The sequence below is a fragment of the Plasmodium cynomolgi genome, chromosome 12, assembly GCF_000321355.1.
Source record: "Plasmodium cynomolgi strain B DNA, chromosome 12, whole genome shotgun sequence".
NCBI lineage: Eukaryota > Apicomplexa > Aconoidasida > Haemosporida > Plasmodiidae > Plasmodium > Plasmodium cynomolgi.
In genome coordinates, this window is record NC_020405.1 from 1,095,246 (window position 1) to 1,112,888 (window position 17,643).

Genomic DNA, 17,643 nt, shown 5'->3' on the forward strand with positions numbered 1-17,643 from the left:
AATTTTAACCATGAAAAAAATATTGCATGGTCATATTTTTTTTAAGAAAAATGTGCGAATTTTATTTTATAAATTTTTTTGTTTAAAAAAAAAAAAAAAAAAATTTTTATTTTGCTATGCCAAGTTCATATTTTCCACTCCAATAACTTTTCTGTTTGAATTCTCTAAGCTTTAACAACTGTGTACGTAGCGGTAGGAACTGTCACTTGTGGAAAGTAACTTTTACGCAAAAAGGGCGTATCATTTTAGGATAAAAAAAGGGTGAATAAATTTCTATCGAAAAGGGATTATCAATTTGTATGGGTAAACATGTGCATATGATATATATACATATAAATGCGCATTTTATATGCAACCCTTCGCGCACACACACACATGTGCACAAATTTGTAGATATGTTGAGATGGCGAAAAGGCTTAATTTTCAGGTAGTCTGTTAATTGGGAAAAATTTATACAATAATTTCAATAAACAGAGGTGCTATTGAATATTTTTACTCTTCCCTTTTACGAATGAGAAAATGAAGTGCAGTTGCAAAAAATCTGGGCACTTGAAACAAAAAAAAAAAAGGGCAGATTTGCTTGTCCTTCATAACTGCTGTTCCCTCATTGTGGATATTTATGACATAAATTTAAAAAAGGAAGTAAAAAAAGGGGTGGGGGAAAAAAAAGGCTCCATTTTGTAAGTTTACTTGTGGAAACGGATTATTCCTTGTAATTTTGTTTACTTCGTGTTGCTATACTCTGCTTTACTTCATTTTTTTTCATTTTTCGCATTTCTGGCTTTGACAGAACAAAGCTTACAATTCCTACAAGCTGTGTGTGCATGTGGGGGGGGATTGGGGGAATTTTTTCCCCCTTTTAAAATGTCTTACCTTTGCACACATTGCTCAGAATTTTTGTTCCAATTTACGGAGTACTCCCCCTGCTAGACCTGTTTATACAGTTGGACATGCGCTTTTTCATCTACTTGGGATCTGCATCCCCGTCAGACGGCCTCCGCTTCATTCGTGCACTGAGAGGTCAAACCATTTTCGTAAACAAATTTCGTGTCATGCTGGCAGTAGTTACACCGGTATGAAACCAGAAATTCATCTCTCAACTTCCCCTTCAAATTGCTACTCACCTCCTCATTATTGTTTTTTTTTTTCTTCCTTAAATTTAGTGGGTTAACATAAACTTTGCAAGTAGCACTTGGAATGAGGACTGAGTTGCATTTTTTGCAGAAGAGTTTCTTAAATTTTTTGTCGTGTTTTATTAAAAACTTGTTCGAAAGTTTTCTCATCGTTTTGATATACTCCCTTGAGATGTTGGGGTTAAGTTCATTCATTAGAAATGATGCTTGCAATAGGTAATTTATTCTAATCATTTGTTTCGACGGTTTGGTCACTTCATTGTCATTAAATTTTTTTTTTTTTTTTTCCTCCTATTTGGTGGTTCATCTGTTGAGGATTTATGCTTCTTTGTTTTCGTTTTTTCAGTATTGGTTTGTCCATTTTGGTCTACCCCATCGTCCTCCTTCTTTTCATGTGCATTTGCATTTTCGTGAATTTCTTCGGGGTTATGCTTTTTCCTGGCAGTTTCTCGTTTTTTCCCGGCACTTCCACTGCTAACAAAATGGGAGGTATTTTCTGGTTGACCCTTTTCGCAATGTTGGCAACCTTCGTCGGCGTACAATTCACTGAGCTTTCTCTTTAACGTGTCGGCACTTTCTGTATTTTTTGCCTGTTGGCCTTCCGTGCTACGTTCGTTTTCACTTTTTGCGGGACACATGTTGGCACTACGGCGCAGTGGATATGCCCACAAAAAAGTGCATACTGTGGGCACTATGTACGTATGTACGCACGTGTGCGTGGCCCAACTGTAAATATGCAAGACTGTCCCTGCTATGGGGTAGGGCAAACGACGGCTTGGCCTCACGTGCTGGCCTGGCGCTGACTTATTTTTGACAAACGTGACAAATGGGTTCCCTAGGATGGGTTTTACGTAGATGTACTTTTTTTGCCCCTTTAAGAGGAAGCTCACTTGTGTTCTACAATGGTATCGTGGACGCAATTGAGCAGGTGCCACGGTGCTCGCTTTTGCCCTGTTGCGAATGGCTTCCTTTTGTTTTATCTCTCAAAGATGCACATTCCTTCGCTGGGCAAGCTCCAAAAAAAAGGAAATTTGAAAAGTATCTCTATTTGGAATGTTTTAATGGTTGGAAAAAATTGAAGTTGCTCATTTTTTTTTTTTTTTTTTTCTCTCGTGCATTGTGCATTTTTTGGTAGCGTCCCGCGTTGTCCCATTTTTGTACATAAACAGTTCATACTTCATAATGGCTAGCCTTTTTTTTTGGGGAAAAAATGTTGCCATTTGGGGTAAACCATAAAAGGATGGTTTAAGGAGAAGTTAGCGATGCGCTGCATTTTACCATCCTCAAACAAGCCATTTTGAAGTTCCCCCGTTCGGCATAAATTTTAAACTGTTTGGGTGAAGTCTATAAGGGGGAGAAAACATTCGCCGTTTGGTCAATTTTCAGCTTGGGCATATTTCTCCCCCCCTTTGGTCAATTTTCAGCTTGGGCACATTCTCCCCCCGTTTGGTCAAATATCAGCTTGGGCACATTTCTCCCCCCGTTTGGTCAATTTCCAGCTTGGGTACATTTCTCCCCCCGTTTGTTCCATCGCCTTTTTGACTTCTCCCAAGTGGACCACAAAATGGGGGACGAACCACTTGTAGGCCAACTGCGCACCATTCGGGTTAAGTGCCCATGATCTCGCTGGGATTAAAGTAGGTAAAAGAAAGGGAAAATAAATGGGAATGTCTTCGATTCACTTCCTCCAAAAAGGTGTACCCATATGTGCATATTAAATGCGCGCGCGGGGCGTTTTGGATATCCCCCCCACCCCCTACACACACTTCCCCCGTTGTGTACCTACACATAGCTCACCAGCAGTGACGGACTTGCCAGGAAATTGCAACATCGTTAACACAGTGCGCATTATTTATGATGTGGGAGATTCCTTCTCCCTCCATGTGAAGCAAATTTCGTTTTATAAGTTCTCTCAATTGGGTGCCTCTCTCGAGTAAACTGCCCAGCTTGACTAAGTTGCACAGCTCGACTAAGTTGCACAGCTTGACTAAGTTGCACAGCTCGAGTAAATTGTCCCACTTGTGTGCCTCCCCACCACCTTCCCCATGTTGTTCCCCCAAATGAATCGCGTAAGGTTGATCCCTCTCGTGGTGCTAATCACCACCTTGTGCAGCTATACGTCTCTCTGCTTAAAGCCAAACGATGAAATTGAAAATGGCGCTGTAAAAATAATAAGTGGAAATTTAAAGGAAAGGATAACTCTACATTGCGGGGGAGCTCAGTCCATCCACATTTTGGACGCTAGCTATGGAAATCCGTCCGTCGATCATTTTCTGATAAAAAAAAGTTACCTCACAAATGGAGCCGCGCGTGTCCAGTGCGTGCACACGGAGTGTGTGCTGAAGTACACATTCGCATGCGTGTGCTGAAGTACACATTCTCACGCATGTGCTGACGTAGACATTCTCACGCGTGTACTTCAGCACACGCGTGCGAGTGGCCCATCTTGGAGAACGCTCCAACGCGATAACTCCTTTGTACCATGTGCACTTTCGCAGACCCCTCAGATGCACCGCACACCCTGCCGGTTGTTCAGATGTTATGTGAAGGGAAACCCAGCTGCGATGTAAAAATGCACAATTGGGTGGAGCCTCACATTTGATGTGAGCTTCGGTGGAGTGGAAGCACTGAGAAAGAGGTGGTGGTGGTGGTGTTGGTCGGGGGAGGTCCTCACTAAAGTGTTTTTTTTTTACTCTGCGTATGCTCCCACTGTCCACTTATGCACCCCCACCCCCACACACTACAGATCCCTGTAAACGATGAAACGTTCAAAATCCTATCCATGATAAAGGACTTCCACAAACTTGTCGTAAAATACACCTGCACGTCGGACGCGCTGGAGGCATTCCCCATGTGTACGTAAAGACCTCTCCCCCATTTTTGCTCTTCACGAAATGGGAGAAAATGGAGGAAAGCCACTTCACCTTAACATAAGCCATTTCACCTTAACATGAGCCACTCCATCTTAACATGCTTGTGGGCTACTCATTTGCTTGCCCCACTTTGTTTGCCACTTCTTGTAGACAATGTAAAGGCCCGAAGAGGAGGCGACAACACCTGGAATGTTGAGTTTCAAGGTTTTTTCTAAAAAGGGTGGAACAGCGCGGGTTCCAGTGAAGGCGCATGCGTTTCTTCAATTGTGTGTGGGTCCTCTTTCTCACCTCCTTCATTTTGTCCCCCTCTTAATTTCATAGGTGAAGCGGTAAAGGAGGAACTGTACCTTCATGTGGAGGACATGTAAAGGGGGAGACGTGCAGACGGGCGGATGGGCGGATGTGCAGCTACACGTCGCAGAGTCCCCTCGCCCCTCCTTTTGCCATTTTTCCCATTTTGCCCATTTTGCCATTTTTCCCATTTTGCCCTTTTTCCCTTTCTCACGAAAAAATCACCCCACCCCTTTTGCAGAAACGCCCTGTGCGAAAAACCGCTGCTTAGGAAAAAATACATAGACGTGAACGAGGCCGAGAAGGAGTAAGCATACGGCACATTTTGAACTAGAACGAGTGCCCGCATTATTTCTCCTTCCTTCATAGTACTCCTTGTGAATACATTTCCTCACCCCACCCCCCTTGTGTGTGTGTGCCTCGTCCAAATCAGGTGTAACGCCTTAAGCAACTGTGTATTCATAATTTTCAACTACGATGGGTACACACTGTGTGAGTCCTCCTCGTACAAAAATGCGACAGTTCAGAGGAACTCCAAGGTGAGTTAACGATGTGTGCCATATGCATGAGGGGAAAAAATGGGATGGCAGCTTCTCATGGGGAATGGGCCTCCCTTAGCATGCCTCTGAGGAAGCACAAATTTGGTTGTTCATTTTCCTCCCCCAATTTCTACCCCTCAGATTTATATCAAAATGTCTTGCAGTAAACGATAAAAAAAAGACGCCTCCCCCGGGCGCCCCTTTATCTTTAAGCACGGAGTAGCGGCATAGCAGTGTAGAGGCACACATGCAGCCAGGCAGCCACACAACCGCACCGCCGCACCGCCGCATCGCCGCATCGCCGCACTTCCCCCCCGTTTGACAGTTAGCGGAAGGCTGCCCAACAACTACGAAGTGTTTCCAAATGTTCAAGGTCAAAAGGGGGAATTTTTTTGCCACTCTGTGGGGAGCTGCATATGCTGAGCGGCTAGGGGAGCTCCCCCCAACAGACACAGAGAGACAGAGAGGCAGACGGAGAGACAAACAAAAAAACTGACACACGCACACCTCGCGGTTGTCACTCTGAAGAAGCTCCCACCTTTTTGTTCCCCATTACAGGGGTGTGTGAAAAGAAGGATGTCCTGTTCGAGATGAACTCAGCTTTGCGCTTGGACGATCTATACGGTAGCAGGAGAGGCAAACTTGTTTTCCCCCACTCCATGCGAACAGAAATGGGCAAAACGTATGACGGGAAAACAGTAAAGGGATTGATTCCATTTTATCTGTTTTTTTAAAAATCCCTTTCAGAAAAATGCAGGGAAGTCGACTGCGACTACTTCACGGTAACGCCTTTTTAAAAATGGCTTGAAAAAAAAAAAAAAAAGGAAAAAAAAAAAAACACATGAAATGGATACTCCCTCTATTTTCCCACCTTAGATGTCCACAGCTAACGGGTAAGCACAAGCAGCTCCCATTTTGCAAAGGCAGTTCCCATTTTGCACAGGGGGGGGGAGGAAGAACACAACGATAAGTTGAAGCGGCACGGGAAAGGAGACCTAAACCACGCGTGACTCAACCCACTTGTAACTCAGCCCACTTGTAACTCAACCAAGTTGTAACTCATCCCATTTGTAACTTTTTTTTTTTTCCTCCTTAAAGAGTAAAAGGTGTTCCTAAAAGCTTCCGGAATTATGCCTGGGGTTTTGCAAAGGGTTCCCCAAATATGTAAGCAGCGTCTGAGGCAGTCTAAAAACGCAATGACCAAATGTGAGCACGCGGGAGGGGGGAAGAAGAGAGGCCCCATTTCCACTTCCCCCTTTTTTTTGTGCTGGCTGAGTACTTTGCAAAAAAAAAAAAAATAACGTACACAAATGCAGGTCTCCCACGAAGGGTTTATCTTTGGGAAAAACAACAAAAGGTGACTTCCCAAAAAAAGAAAAAAAAAATAAAATAAAAATAAGATAAAAATAAAAAAAAACAAATAAAACAAATGTGAGAAATAGAAGAATATACCCGTTTGGATGCCTCCCCATTTGTGATAATTTTTACAAAAAGGGGACGCACGGGGAGTGCCCCTCACCCCGGTGTGTTTAAATATTTTCCGCCCTTCTTATTCTTTTTCTTTAATTTGCAGTTCGAAGGAGCCGAAGCGAAGAATGAGTAAAGAAAAAAAAAAAAAAATACAAATGGGGAAATACCTGCCTAGCTCTGTTTAAAACACCAGCCCCGTTGGACGTTGTTTCGTGTCCGCGTTTTGTTGCAAACGGGAGGTGGGGGGCATCCATATGAGTACTGGCACATGCGCGCATGCCTGTCGCCGTGGCGTTATTCCTCGTTTAACTCATCCGTTTGTTTGTTTTTTCCCGAAAAATAAAAAAGCGATCAAGGGGTTCGAGGGACCCTTAACATGAAGAAGGGTAGTTGGAAGTGGAAGCCCCGAAAGGAAGCCCCAAAAGGAACCTCCCAAAGGAATATCCGATGCTTTTACCGCGCGGGCCTACTTCCTATATCTGTGACGTTTCCGCTTGCATCTTCGTTCACTGCTCAGCGCGCACCATCTGCCCCTCGTAAAAATAGAGCCAAGCGGGCCAAAGCGACGCTCACCGCTCCTACCGCTCCCATCGCGCTCGCCTTCACCGTGCTGACTTCATTAACGGAGAAGCAAAAATAATAACAGCGCGTCCACTTTGTGAATAGGAGCCAGTGACCCTTTCGCTGTGAAAGAGGTTGCTTCTGTGCACCTCACTTGGGGGAAGAAGTAACTTTTTTTTCTTTTTTGTCACCACGCTGTTTGTCCGCGCTGTTGTTCTTCCGCTTCCCCACTCACTGGAGAGTGAACAGAAATGCACGTAAAACACGCAGTGGGGGAGAAAAACGGCGATCTGAGCAAAATGAACGTAAAACACACAGTGGGGGAGAAAAACGGCGATCTGAGAAAAAGCCAAGAAATAAAGGTCATCCTGAGAAGGATAAAGAACAGTGACAACACCAAAGACAAATTTGGAAATATTTTAAAACTGACCAGATATACAAGCTATCTACATGAAGGAGAAAAATTAAAAATTTCAAAATGCATTAGTGTTCACTTCATTTCGTTACTACTCCGGTCGGACAACTCCTACCAATTATTTGCTCTCCGGTTAGTTAACAGCTTAATATCTGAGTCGACTCAGGTTTACTTAAAAAGGTGCATGCCTTTTGTTAACTCCATCCTTTTTTATTACTGTGATTTTGTCAATGAATGGAATGAGAAGGTGGAGGTGATAGAGAGGAGGGCAAGGAAAGCAAAGTGGGAGGGACAGGGGAAAGGGGAAGAATCTCTCACCTCGCAGAAACGGAGTGGGAAGCTCTCCCCAGGTTTAAGCGACACGGGGGAGTTGTCAAAGTCGGGCGGGTCGGACGGGTCGAACGGATCAGACGGGTCGAACTGCTCAGACGGATCGGAAGATGTGGGGGGGAACTACAACACTGAAGGAATAAACGATATTTACTATGAATGCTTAGAATACCTTATGAAGATGCTACCCTTTTTAAATGAGAGGGAGATTGTGGATAACTCCTTTTTTCCTCGTGAAGGGAACAGCGTCAGCTTTGACGCTGATATGTATTTTTTGAAGAAGAGGCTAAAGAAAGGGGGGCATTCTCCCCTGTCACCGCTCGTCGGAGGAGGACGGGGAGGGCTCAAGGGGTTTAAGGAGTTCCCCCATGAGGGGGAAAAGAGGGAAGACTTCGATGTGGCGCTTGGGGGGCGAGAAAAAGTGTGCGAAGAAGTGTGCGAAGGGGGAGACATACTCGGGGGGGATGATGCCTCCAGGGAGTCGTCCTCCGCGGGGGAGTCCTCGTCTCCGGATGAGCGGTCCTCCCTGGAAGAGCGCATCAGCTTGGTGGAGCTCCTTTTCGACGCGCTGAGCGAGAACATCCGAATGGTGGAGGCGATGCGCGCGAGGGTGGGGACGCCCAACGGAGGGGAAAAACTCCCCAAAGGGGAAATCCCCAAGGGGGAACTTCCTGAAGGGGAACTTCCTAACGGGGAACTCCCTAAGGGGGAGGCGTGCACCCTGGACAAAGCCTCCCAAGTGATGAGCCGCGCGCGGGAGGCGAAGTTCCTTCTGAACAGCAGAAACGTAGACATGTCCCTACTGCTGCTAAACAACACGTTCCTAAAGCTAACCGGCAGCCGTTTCGTGAAGGAGTATTTCCATTTACTCAACAAGGTGATCGAAACGTACAGCCAAAGCAGAGTAACCGCAATGAAGTGCCAAACTAATCTAAATGCACATATAAAGAAGCAAGGGTGCGTAAACGTATTGGAGAAAAGGAGCGTATACAAACTGTATGCCAATATTATATATCTTTTTTCCCAAGTGAAGGTGCAAGAGGAGAAGGAGGTGCTGTACACCCTCTATTCCACGGTCTACTCGTGTCTGAGCTTTTCCTTCCTAAGTGAGAAAAGCATCGATATTTTAAAGACCCCATTATCTTATATGAACGTAGAGCTTTACTTATTTGCAGAAAAGGTGATGAAGTATATGGGGGGAGAGAAAGGTATGAAGGGGGGCAGTTCCTCCTTTGAGGGGATCCCCTACGGACAGATCATTCCACTCATTTGCAGCAACATCGAGCATGTGATTAATTTTATCAGTCAAGACGGGGTCTGTGCAACAGGGGGGAAGGAGGTAGACGCAGCGGAGGGGCAGAAAGTGGACGCAACAGGGGGGAAGGAGGTAGACGCAACAGGGGGGCAGAAAGTGGACGCAATAGGGGAGAGAACCCCCTCCCAAGGGGGAGACCACCACCTCCGAGTGAACCTCCCCATGGGTGAACTACACACCATTATAGGCAAAATAAAAAAGGCGATCGAAGTTGTGATTGAATTTTTTAAAGATGTGAAATCCCACCTCCGCGAATTGAATCGATCTTGCGAGTCTTTTAAAATGCTAAAGAAAAAATTTGACAAGGAACTAAGTTCAATGGTGCACCTCTTTTGCAATTATTTACTTTTCGAAAATGGGAACTATGTAGATGATTTTCTGAGCTTACTGGAGTTGTTCGCCATTTGGGTAGATGAGGAAAGGGACTTCTTGGCATTTCTTCTAATTATTAAGCATGTGCATGCAGATCGGTACATCCACAACAAGCAGTTTGTAACGAAACTCTTTCTCCTCATACTGGACCCAACCATGAAAAACGTTGTTCACATAAAAATCCTATATGACATTTTTTACAGATGTATTTTTAACGTTGTAGAATCTGTGCAGATTGTTCAAAATGATCACTTTGTGAAATTTCCGCCTGAACATGTTCATAATTTTTTTTTCCAAGATTACGATTTGGTTCTGCCGTGTAACATACCAATTGACAAGCTGAACGGAGTGCCATTCGTGTACATCATATGTGAGGACGAGTACAACAAAAGGAAGGATGACCAACTGTTCACTCGCAATATAAGCAGCGTCCTTTCCTTTTCTGTGAATTTTTTTTTTCACTACTACTTCTTTTTTTTGATGCCTCCAAAGGGACAAGCTCCCAACTCAGAGCCCTACTTATTTGAACACAACTACTTCAATTCTAGCGCTGGGCGCATTCGAACGGACGAGCGCGATTTTTTCCTCGCGCTTAAGGTTCTTTTCACCATTTCGTCGCTGCTCTTCCTACGCTTTGATTCCTCCATTCTGGACGCCCTCCTGGACAAGCACCCCGCGCTGTTTCTGCAGGTTGGCATAGCTGCATGGCATAGCTGCATGGCATAGCTGCATAGCATAGCTGCATGGCATAGCTGCATAGCACAGCTGTAGCGATGTGCTAAGCCGCGACTGCCCCACTTTTCCCCGCGCTGGCATATCTGCAACGATGTGCTAAGCCGCGACTGCGTCACTGTCCCTTCTACCATCCCCTTCGCCCTCCAGGACTGCCTCATTGCATCCCTCCTCAACCTGAAATTTGAAGTCCAAGTTGGAGTAGACATAGAAGAAGGAGAAGGAACACTGAAGGAGAAAGAAGAAATCCGCAAAAGGGGGAGAAGAAGGCATAAGTACTTTCTCCATAATTTAGGATTAGTCTACCTTATTATGTATTACCATCCCACTTTTGTGTCGCTCATAATTTTTCGTCTAAAACAGATGAAGAAGGTACACCTGCATGATGGGGATTTGCCCCGAGTGGGGGTGCTTTACGGTTTACCCACCGAGGGGTTGCGTTTGCCCCCCCACCAGAGTGGAGACAATTCATATGTGTACATACGTGGGGAAGTGAATTACCTACGTTACTCCTGCTTAGATCATCCCCTTTGGTGAAGGCTTCCACCCGTCCATCCTTCCGTCCTTCCATCCTTCCATCCTTCCGTCCTTCCATCCTTCCGTCCTTCCATCCTTCCATCCTTCCTTCTCTCTCTCTCTCTATATATATATATATATCTCTCTTTTTTTTTTTTTTTTCTCCCTCCAAAATATGCTCACATGAAGCGGCTTTCATTTCTGCAGGCCCGCGGGGAGATCCGTTTCGAGACGAGCAAGGTGAAAATGCAGGAGAGGCACCTTTCCATTTGTGCGTTTTTAAACAGGTTTATCGAGACCTACGTGTGAAGCGGACGGGTGGAGCGGACGGGTGGAGCGGACGGGTGAAGTTGACAAGCTGACCAAGGACGTGCGCAGGACTGCCACCTAAGTGCAGATGAAGAACTGGGTGAGTGGCACCTGCATTTTCTCCGCTGCGGGAAGCGTTTTAAGCGCGTATGTTGACTTCCCCCTTTTTACTGGCCTTAGGGGTGGAAGTGCAGTAAATGGGTGGCTCTCACCACATACACATCATCTGTTTTGGAACACCCTATGCAAGGTTGTCCCTGGGAACGACAACTCCTGCCATTTTTTTGGCCGCATAGGCAAGAGCGCATGCGTGACGGGGTCTCGCACGCATATGTACAAATGGACTTTCCTTTTTTGTGATTTTTTTTTAACTCCATTTTCTTGCCTGGCGCGTTAGCGCAGCAGGGTAAAGGACACGTACGAACATGAATACGCTGCTTTGCAACACTGCTTTGCTACGGTGCTATGCTACGCTGCTTTGCAACACTGCTTAGCTACTCTGCTTTGCTGTGCTGCTTTTCTACGCTGCTTTGCAACGCTGCTTTGCGTGACTTTCCCCCCCGGTGGAGTAACCCTTTTTTCATGCTTCCCCCTTTTTGGTCACGATGAACTCGTTTTTATGGGGAGACGTAGAGGAGGATCTCCTACGCGAGAAATTACGCCAATTAAAACGACTGCAGGAGATAAAGACCAACGACTTGGTCAGCAATTATTTAATTCATTTCATCCTGCTGGTTAATAAAATCATCGCGAAGAGTGAAGAAGCCAAACGAGGGGCAGAGTTGAAGCAGGAAAGGAAAAAAATCGAAGAAAATATACATAAGATAAAGAAAAAACTAACGGAAAGCAAACATGGAGAGAGTTTCAAACGGGAGGAAATGTCGTACCAGCCCGATGGCTGGAGTCCATTGGATGGGGGAGATGACTTGAGGGAAAAAATATCCGACGAGTTAACTGCGGAAGAGGACAACGACGCTGGTCAGGTGGACAAGAAATGTAACTTTGCCCAACTGTGCGAGGACCTCACGGAGGGGTTCCACATGTGCATATCGCTGCTGCTGAGGGGTATGGAGGAGGGTAGTAGGGGCAAACCTATCGGCGAGGAGGGGGGTGGTGCGGGTGACGATGGGAAGGTGGGCAGAACGGAGCAGAGCGGCGTTAGCAGCAGTGGGAGTCCCACCCGTGACAGCCCCATGAGCGGCACCCCCATCAGTGGAAGCTCCATGCGTGGCGGTTGCCCCTCTGCGCGAAGGGAACGGTGGGCCTTCCACCTCAGCCTGCTGTACCTCGCGCTCTGCTTTTATCACATGCACCTCATAAGTGACAAAAGGGAGAAGAACCACCTGCACGTCAGTCTCTTCCTCCTTCTGGTTTCCTTCCCGCACTTTAGGGACAAAGAAATTGAGCACTACGTGTGCGTAGACGGAAAGGTCTACCTCAGGTTCGACGTGTCTGTGGCGAGGCTCCTGTCCCGTGTGTGTAAGATCGTGGGGTTGAATTGTAAACGGGAAGGGGACGCCTACTCCTGCTTGTTCTTCCTAACGCACAGTTTTTTGTTCGTCCAGTGTGCTCACCAGGGAGGGGGTGCGCCGGAGGGAAAAGGGGCAGACGCGGAGAAGGGTGCAGAAAAAGGCGCAGAAAAGGGTGCAGAAAAAGGCGCAGAAAAAGGTGCGGAAAAAGACGCAGAAAAAGGCGCGGATAACAGAGAGGGAGAGAAAAAAAAATACAACTCCTTCCAAGAAATGATAAACATTGTCCAGCACATCAACCAAGTGTTCCTCGAGTTTAATATCTCCACGGCGTCCACTTTCCTTGCGATGAAAAGTATCGACTTGCACTCCTTCCTCCTGAGGAGTGACATAGAGGAGGTGAGGAGGAAGTGCAGGTCGATGTCTCTCATCGCGAGGGAAGAGCCCCCAGCGGGAACCCCCAAAGAGAGCCCCCAGCATGGGGAGCTTGTCTACCTGAATGAGGAGTTAACACAACAGGACTGCCATTTTTATGGGGACCCCAGTTGTGTCGGTGCAAAGGAGGGAGAAAAAAGGATCGACGCCCATGCCCAGATTGAGAAAAAGCTGAACAAAATAATGGAAGCAGCCACGTCCCTGTTCGACAGCATAAACGAATGCATCTACCTCTTCATAGATCTGCATTTGCTTAGCATTTACGAGCACCTTGTTTTGTTTTCCCTCTACATGATGAAAGACATTAGTAAGTTATTTCATCAATACAAAGGAGAAGAAAAAAAAAAAAAAAAAATTTCGCAACGGTATAAGTATATGGCATACAGGAACTTGCTCGAGATTTACATTATTTATTTGAAGCACAATTATTTGCGTTATTCGAAGAGGGAGGGAGGAGACGATGATACTTACGCAAGGTCGTGTCAGATTTATGGACGTATGGAGGAGGTCAAGCGGACCATTCGTTCGTTTCTTCAAGGGTGTGGTGGTAGGAGGAGCACACATATGGATAGTCACTCATTGGAGAGAAAAAAAGAGAACGTAGGAAAGAAGCAAAACACGAAAGGGAGAAGTTGCAGAGAAGGGGGGGAAATCCGCAGTAGGGAGTACTTCCACAGAAACAAAATTTGCATTCGCGGTAACGTCATCGACCAGGGAGAGGATGATATGGGAGCAGCTGCCTTCCTGGAAAGCACCATACGGGTGAGCACCTCTGATGTGAAGACTATGCCAAATGAAGAACCTACTCATCATTATTCACGTCGAGAGAAAACTCCATCAAAACTGCTTCGAGACGTCTTCTCCCTCCTGGGCGATAGCAACATCCCTTACGAGTTTATACGAGAAAAAATTGTGCACAGTAATACGTTCAATTTTGATGTGGATCAGGAGGAGGAGGTGGAACTGGGGCGAAGTCAGTATGTCCTCCCTGGGGTCAATGAGCAAATGTCCTTTTCGACTTTCCTTCGGGGGAAAATAAAACAAGTGGATGGCTTGGTGGGGGAGATTTTCTCCCTGGTTTGGGCGGAAGCCACACGGGCGGGCGCTCACCCCTGCACAGTAGCAGCAGCAGCAGAAGTGGCAGCACTAAACGGCGCTATCGAAGCTAAAGCAGTGACCACCGATACCGAAGCTAAAACAGTAACCGCCGCTTTCGAAGATAAAACAGTAACCGCCGCTATCGAAGCTAAAGCAGTAACCACCGCTGCCAAAGCTAAAGCAGTAACCACTGATACCGAAGCTAAAACAGTAAGCGCCGCTACCGAAAGGACGGGCGATGCCCCACACTGGGTGGACATCCACCTGGGAGAGGACCACGCCGCGGATTTTCTCCAAATCTTCCAATTTGAAAGAGTTAACCTGCCGCTCATACAATTCGACGTGTGTAACTTTAGCTACACAGAGTACGGTAAGTTAGCCACGGGTAAGATGAAAAAGGTGTACAAAGGCTTCTCCAAGGGTAGGGCTGACCAACAGTCTGAGCAGTGGCATCTCCCTTCTGTGTGTACCCCCCACGGAGAGGAACAATCCACCTGCACAGGGCAATGCAAACATGCACACTACCTATGCCACAATTTTGACCAAATACAGTTTTTATTTAAAAAGGTGAAAAAATATAAAAAAAAAACACTCGCATATTTCTCCCTACACAAAGAAACAACATTACATTTGGATATCCTCCTGAATTCAAGTGAGTCTTATTTTTACTTTAATTTTTTTACCAACTCGTATGAGGAGTACATGCACAACTGCAGGCATATGTTAAATTGTATCAGTGCCCCCTTAGCGCAAATAACACACGAGCAGTATTTGTCCTTCCAGAGGGAGATGGCCCTAAAGTGCGCACTCATCCTGAAGGATATTTTTATATGCACAAAATGTAACACCCTTATTGATAACATGCATGTGAATGACCTTAACAGAAATAAAAATTTACATTTTGATGACCATATCGGGGGGTTACTCACGGGACAGGAGAAGGGGATAATCTTGCAAATTGTGAAATATTATCTGTTCTTTTTGAGTACCTATCAGATTGGGGAGGGGGAGTCCACCAACGCAGTAGCTTCCTTCCAAAATGAGGAGGAAAAAAAATCCTACTTTGACATATACTTTTATGTGTGCAAAACGTTGTCCTCAGTGGAAGACAAAACTTTTGTCATGCAGGCCCTCCAGCATTACCAGTACTTACTCAGTTATGCCGCCAAAAATAAAATGTACGCGGATGAGGGATACAACGAGTACATGCGTGACGTGTGCAGAAAGTCCATTTGTGTGTTGCGTGGGAAGATGCTCGACTTGGGGTAGGGAGGCCCCTGATGGGAGTTCCCACTAAGCAGTTGGAAGGGGAACTACTCAGCGGGGTAAAATAAGCATGCCCCATACACATGGTCAGTCGGTCAGGGAGAGTTTTTCCCTCCCTCCTGTGACAGCTCAGCGAAATGGAAGCGCCACACTGTTCTCCCCTTTTGTAGTGTCGTTCGGATGGTAAGCACGAACAGGCAAACACTTCCATCCTATGCTTCCATCCAATACGTCCATTCATTTGGGGGCATACCCCTTTTTTTTTCTTTTTTTACGTAATCGAGGAGAGGCATATATAACAATGCCCCCCCACACCGATTTTTTTTTTTTTTTTTTTTTTTTTTTCTTTTGACAAATGTGTTAACCTCGGTAATGTTGCTCACCGGTGGGTCATCCCCAGTGCTGTGAATTTTTTTTTTTTTTTGCAATTTTTCCCTTGAGGAAATTGGTCTTCATGGGAAATCCCACTCAGGGTCATTTTAAAGAGAAAGCGGCAATGAGAAGCAGCAGTGCGAAGCAGCAATGTGAAGCAGCAATGTGAAGCAGCAATGTGAAGCAGCAATGTGAAGCAGCTCTGCGAAGCGGCAATGAGAAGCAGCTCTGCGAAGCGGCAATGAGAAGCAGCTCTGCGAAGCGGCAAAAATGAGGGTGGCGAAAGCAGCGGCAACTCCCCAAAATGGATCGCTCAGACGAGTTCTTGCGCTTATGCAGGAAGCGCGACAAAGGAGTAGCCCTCACGCTCAGGGAAATCAAGTGCAAGGACGAGTTTCTTATCCAAAGCAGCAAAATATACACAAACCTGCTTGCCAACTGTGACTACATAGATAACAACACGCTAAAGCAACACAGCCTCACAGTCCCTCGAAGCATATACGTGAAGGAGAAAAAGAACAGGGTCAAAAGTAAAGAGAATTTACTCTACGCTGTCAACAAAATATCAGAAGACATTAACCTTTTAAAACCGAACACAGAGACGGAAACACACAAAAACGTGCTGCACTGCCTAAACAGCCTGCTTGGCATTTTCATTGATATTATTAACAAGTATGAACACAACTTAAATAGCTACCACTTGAAGCTGAATCGATATACGAACTTCTGCTTCTACGACGTGAAGGGTGTTAAGTGCAACTTTGATTACCTTAACAGATTGAACCGTTACATATACGGCACCAATTCGTGTGATAGCCATTTTAGAAAACCTGACGCACTTTTGGGCCTAACGCATGGAGGAGGCATTACCCACCAGGTGGCGCACACAAATGATCACCGCTTCGGTAACTCCATCAAGAGCTACAACACTGGGGAGTACTCAAATGGAGAAAATAACCTCGGTCATCACGAAAAAAGGGAGAAATATGAAAGTTACCCTTTGGACGAAGGGGCAAAGCAGCAGATCATGACCAAGGAAGACTCCGTGAAAAACGCAACTGCGAGAAAGCGAAGGGAAAAGAGAGTCACGTTCAATACGTACAACTATGTTGAAGAGGAAGAGGCGGAAAGGGGGAAGGGGGAATTCCTACCCCCCTCGAGTAGCAGTCATAATTATCCCCTGAGTACCAACCAACAACTGGAATTTAAAAAGTACGTGGACCTCTTTGAGAAGGAAGAAAACACCTACATCATGGAAACTAAAAACAAAATCGCCAAAATAAGCAAATTAATGAATATATTTGTTACAAAGATATATGAGCAGAATGAGAACTTGAGCATGATAGAGCACGTGGTGGAGGAGAGCATAGAGAACGTGGCCCAAGGGAATACCTACCTGAGTAAAATTCAAAACAAGAAAAGCATGAACTCGCTTATCTTCTTCGTCCTCGTGTGCACCTCCATTTTTTTGCTCATCTTCGATTTGTTCCGATAGCGATGAAGCGGAAGGGGCGGTGGCGGCGAAAAAGAAAGAAGAAGTTGCCGCAAATTGTTAAGAAGTTGGCGCAAACCGCAACGAAGCTGCCTTGAATACTAACCCGCTGCGGAGTGGCACATTTACCTCGCTGCAGTTACCCCGAGCGGGAGCCACACTATTATCCCATGCAATGCCGATTTGGTCAATGCAGCATTTCACACGCACCCCACAAATTAATTTTTTTTTTTTTTTTTCGTCCATCCTTAAGCAGCAAAATGGGAGAACGTTTTTTTTAATTCTCCATGTAATGTGCACATATGTAGCCCTCCTCACTGTGCATCCTATTTTATGCCCCTATTCGCCCTTTTTTTCTGATGTGGAGAAAAAGGAAAAGATTCCTTCTCCTGACCCCCAAGCGGGGGTGAGGAGAGCAACTCCTTTAACTTTTGAAGAGATAGGTTTAGTTTAAAAAAAAATTACAAAACAGCATTTTCATTCAAATGGTTGTATGCAGGTACGGGTAGGTATATAATAACACACGTAAGGCATACATTTCAACGACACACAAAAAAAAAAATAAAAAAAAGACGGGGAGAGGGAAGAGGTAACGGACATGCAAACGTTACTACTATTTTGTCGCCCTGTCCGGATGGCAGCGCAAAATAAACAC

The 17,643-nt window shown here is 45.6% G+C and overlaps 5 protein-coding genes across 5 annotated transcripts; 4 read left to right on the top strand and 1 right to left on the bottom strand.

The window, feature by feature from the left end:
* Positions 1-1,028: 1,028 nt before the first annotated feature.
* PCYB_123540 (hypothetical protein) lies at positions 1,029-1,328 on the bottom strand (the record flags this gene model as incomplete). The annotated part of the gene is made up of 1 exon (XM_004223687.1): positions 1,029-1,328. A coding segment is annotated over one exon (300 nt), but the record flags the coding sequence as incomplete, so codon positions are not given.
* A 1,865-nt stretch (positions 1,329-3,193) lies between these two features.
* Positions 3,194-6,004, top strand: PCYB_123550 (hypothetical protein; the record flags this gene model as incomplete). The annotated part of the gene is made up of 12 exons (XM_004223688.1): positions 3,194-3,419; positions 3,632-3,699; positions 3,880-3,988; positions 4,328-4,370; positions 4,539-4,604; positions 4,731-4,836; positions 4,978-4,999; positions 5,162-5,209; positions 5,395-5,460; positions 5,584-5,618; positions 5,713-5,729; positions 5,935-6,004. The coding sequence occupies 12 exons, from the start codon at positions 3,194-3,196 to the stop codon at positions 6,002-6,004; spliced, it is 876 nt and encodes a 291-aa protein (XP_004223736.1).
* Positions 6,005-7,166: 1,162 nt separating this feature from the next.
* Positions 7,167-10,856, top strand: PCYB_123560 (hypothetical protein; the record flags this gene model as incomplete). Its single annotated transcript, XM_004223689.1, has 5 exons — positions 7,167-7,845; positions 8,404-8,820; positions 9,160-9,989; positions 10,182-10,364; positions 10,755-10,856. 5 exons carry the CDS (start codon positions 7,167-7,169, stop codon positions 10,854-10,856), a joined length of 2,211 nt encoding a protein of 736 aa, XP_004223737.1.
* A 605-nt stretch (positions 10,857-11,461) lies between these two features.
* Positions 11,462-15,121, top strand: PCYB_123570 (hypothetical protein; the record flags this gene model as incomplete). The annotated part of the gene is made up of 1 exon (XM_004223690.1): positions 11,462-15,121. A coding segment is annotated over one exon (3,660 nt), but the record flags the coding sequence as incomplete, so codon positions are not given.
* Positions 15,122-16,241: 1,120 nt separating this feature from the next.
* On the top strand, positions 16,242-16,991 carry PCYB_123580 (hypothetical protein; the record flags this gene model as incomplete). Its single annotated transcript, XM_004223691.1, has 1 exon — positions 16,242-16,991. A coding segment is annotated over one exon (750 nt), but the record flags the coding sequence as incomplete, so codon positions are not given.
* Between the last annotated feature and the right edge of the window lie 652 nt (positions 16,992-17,643).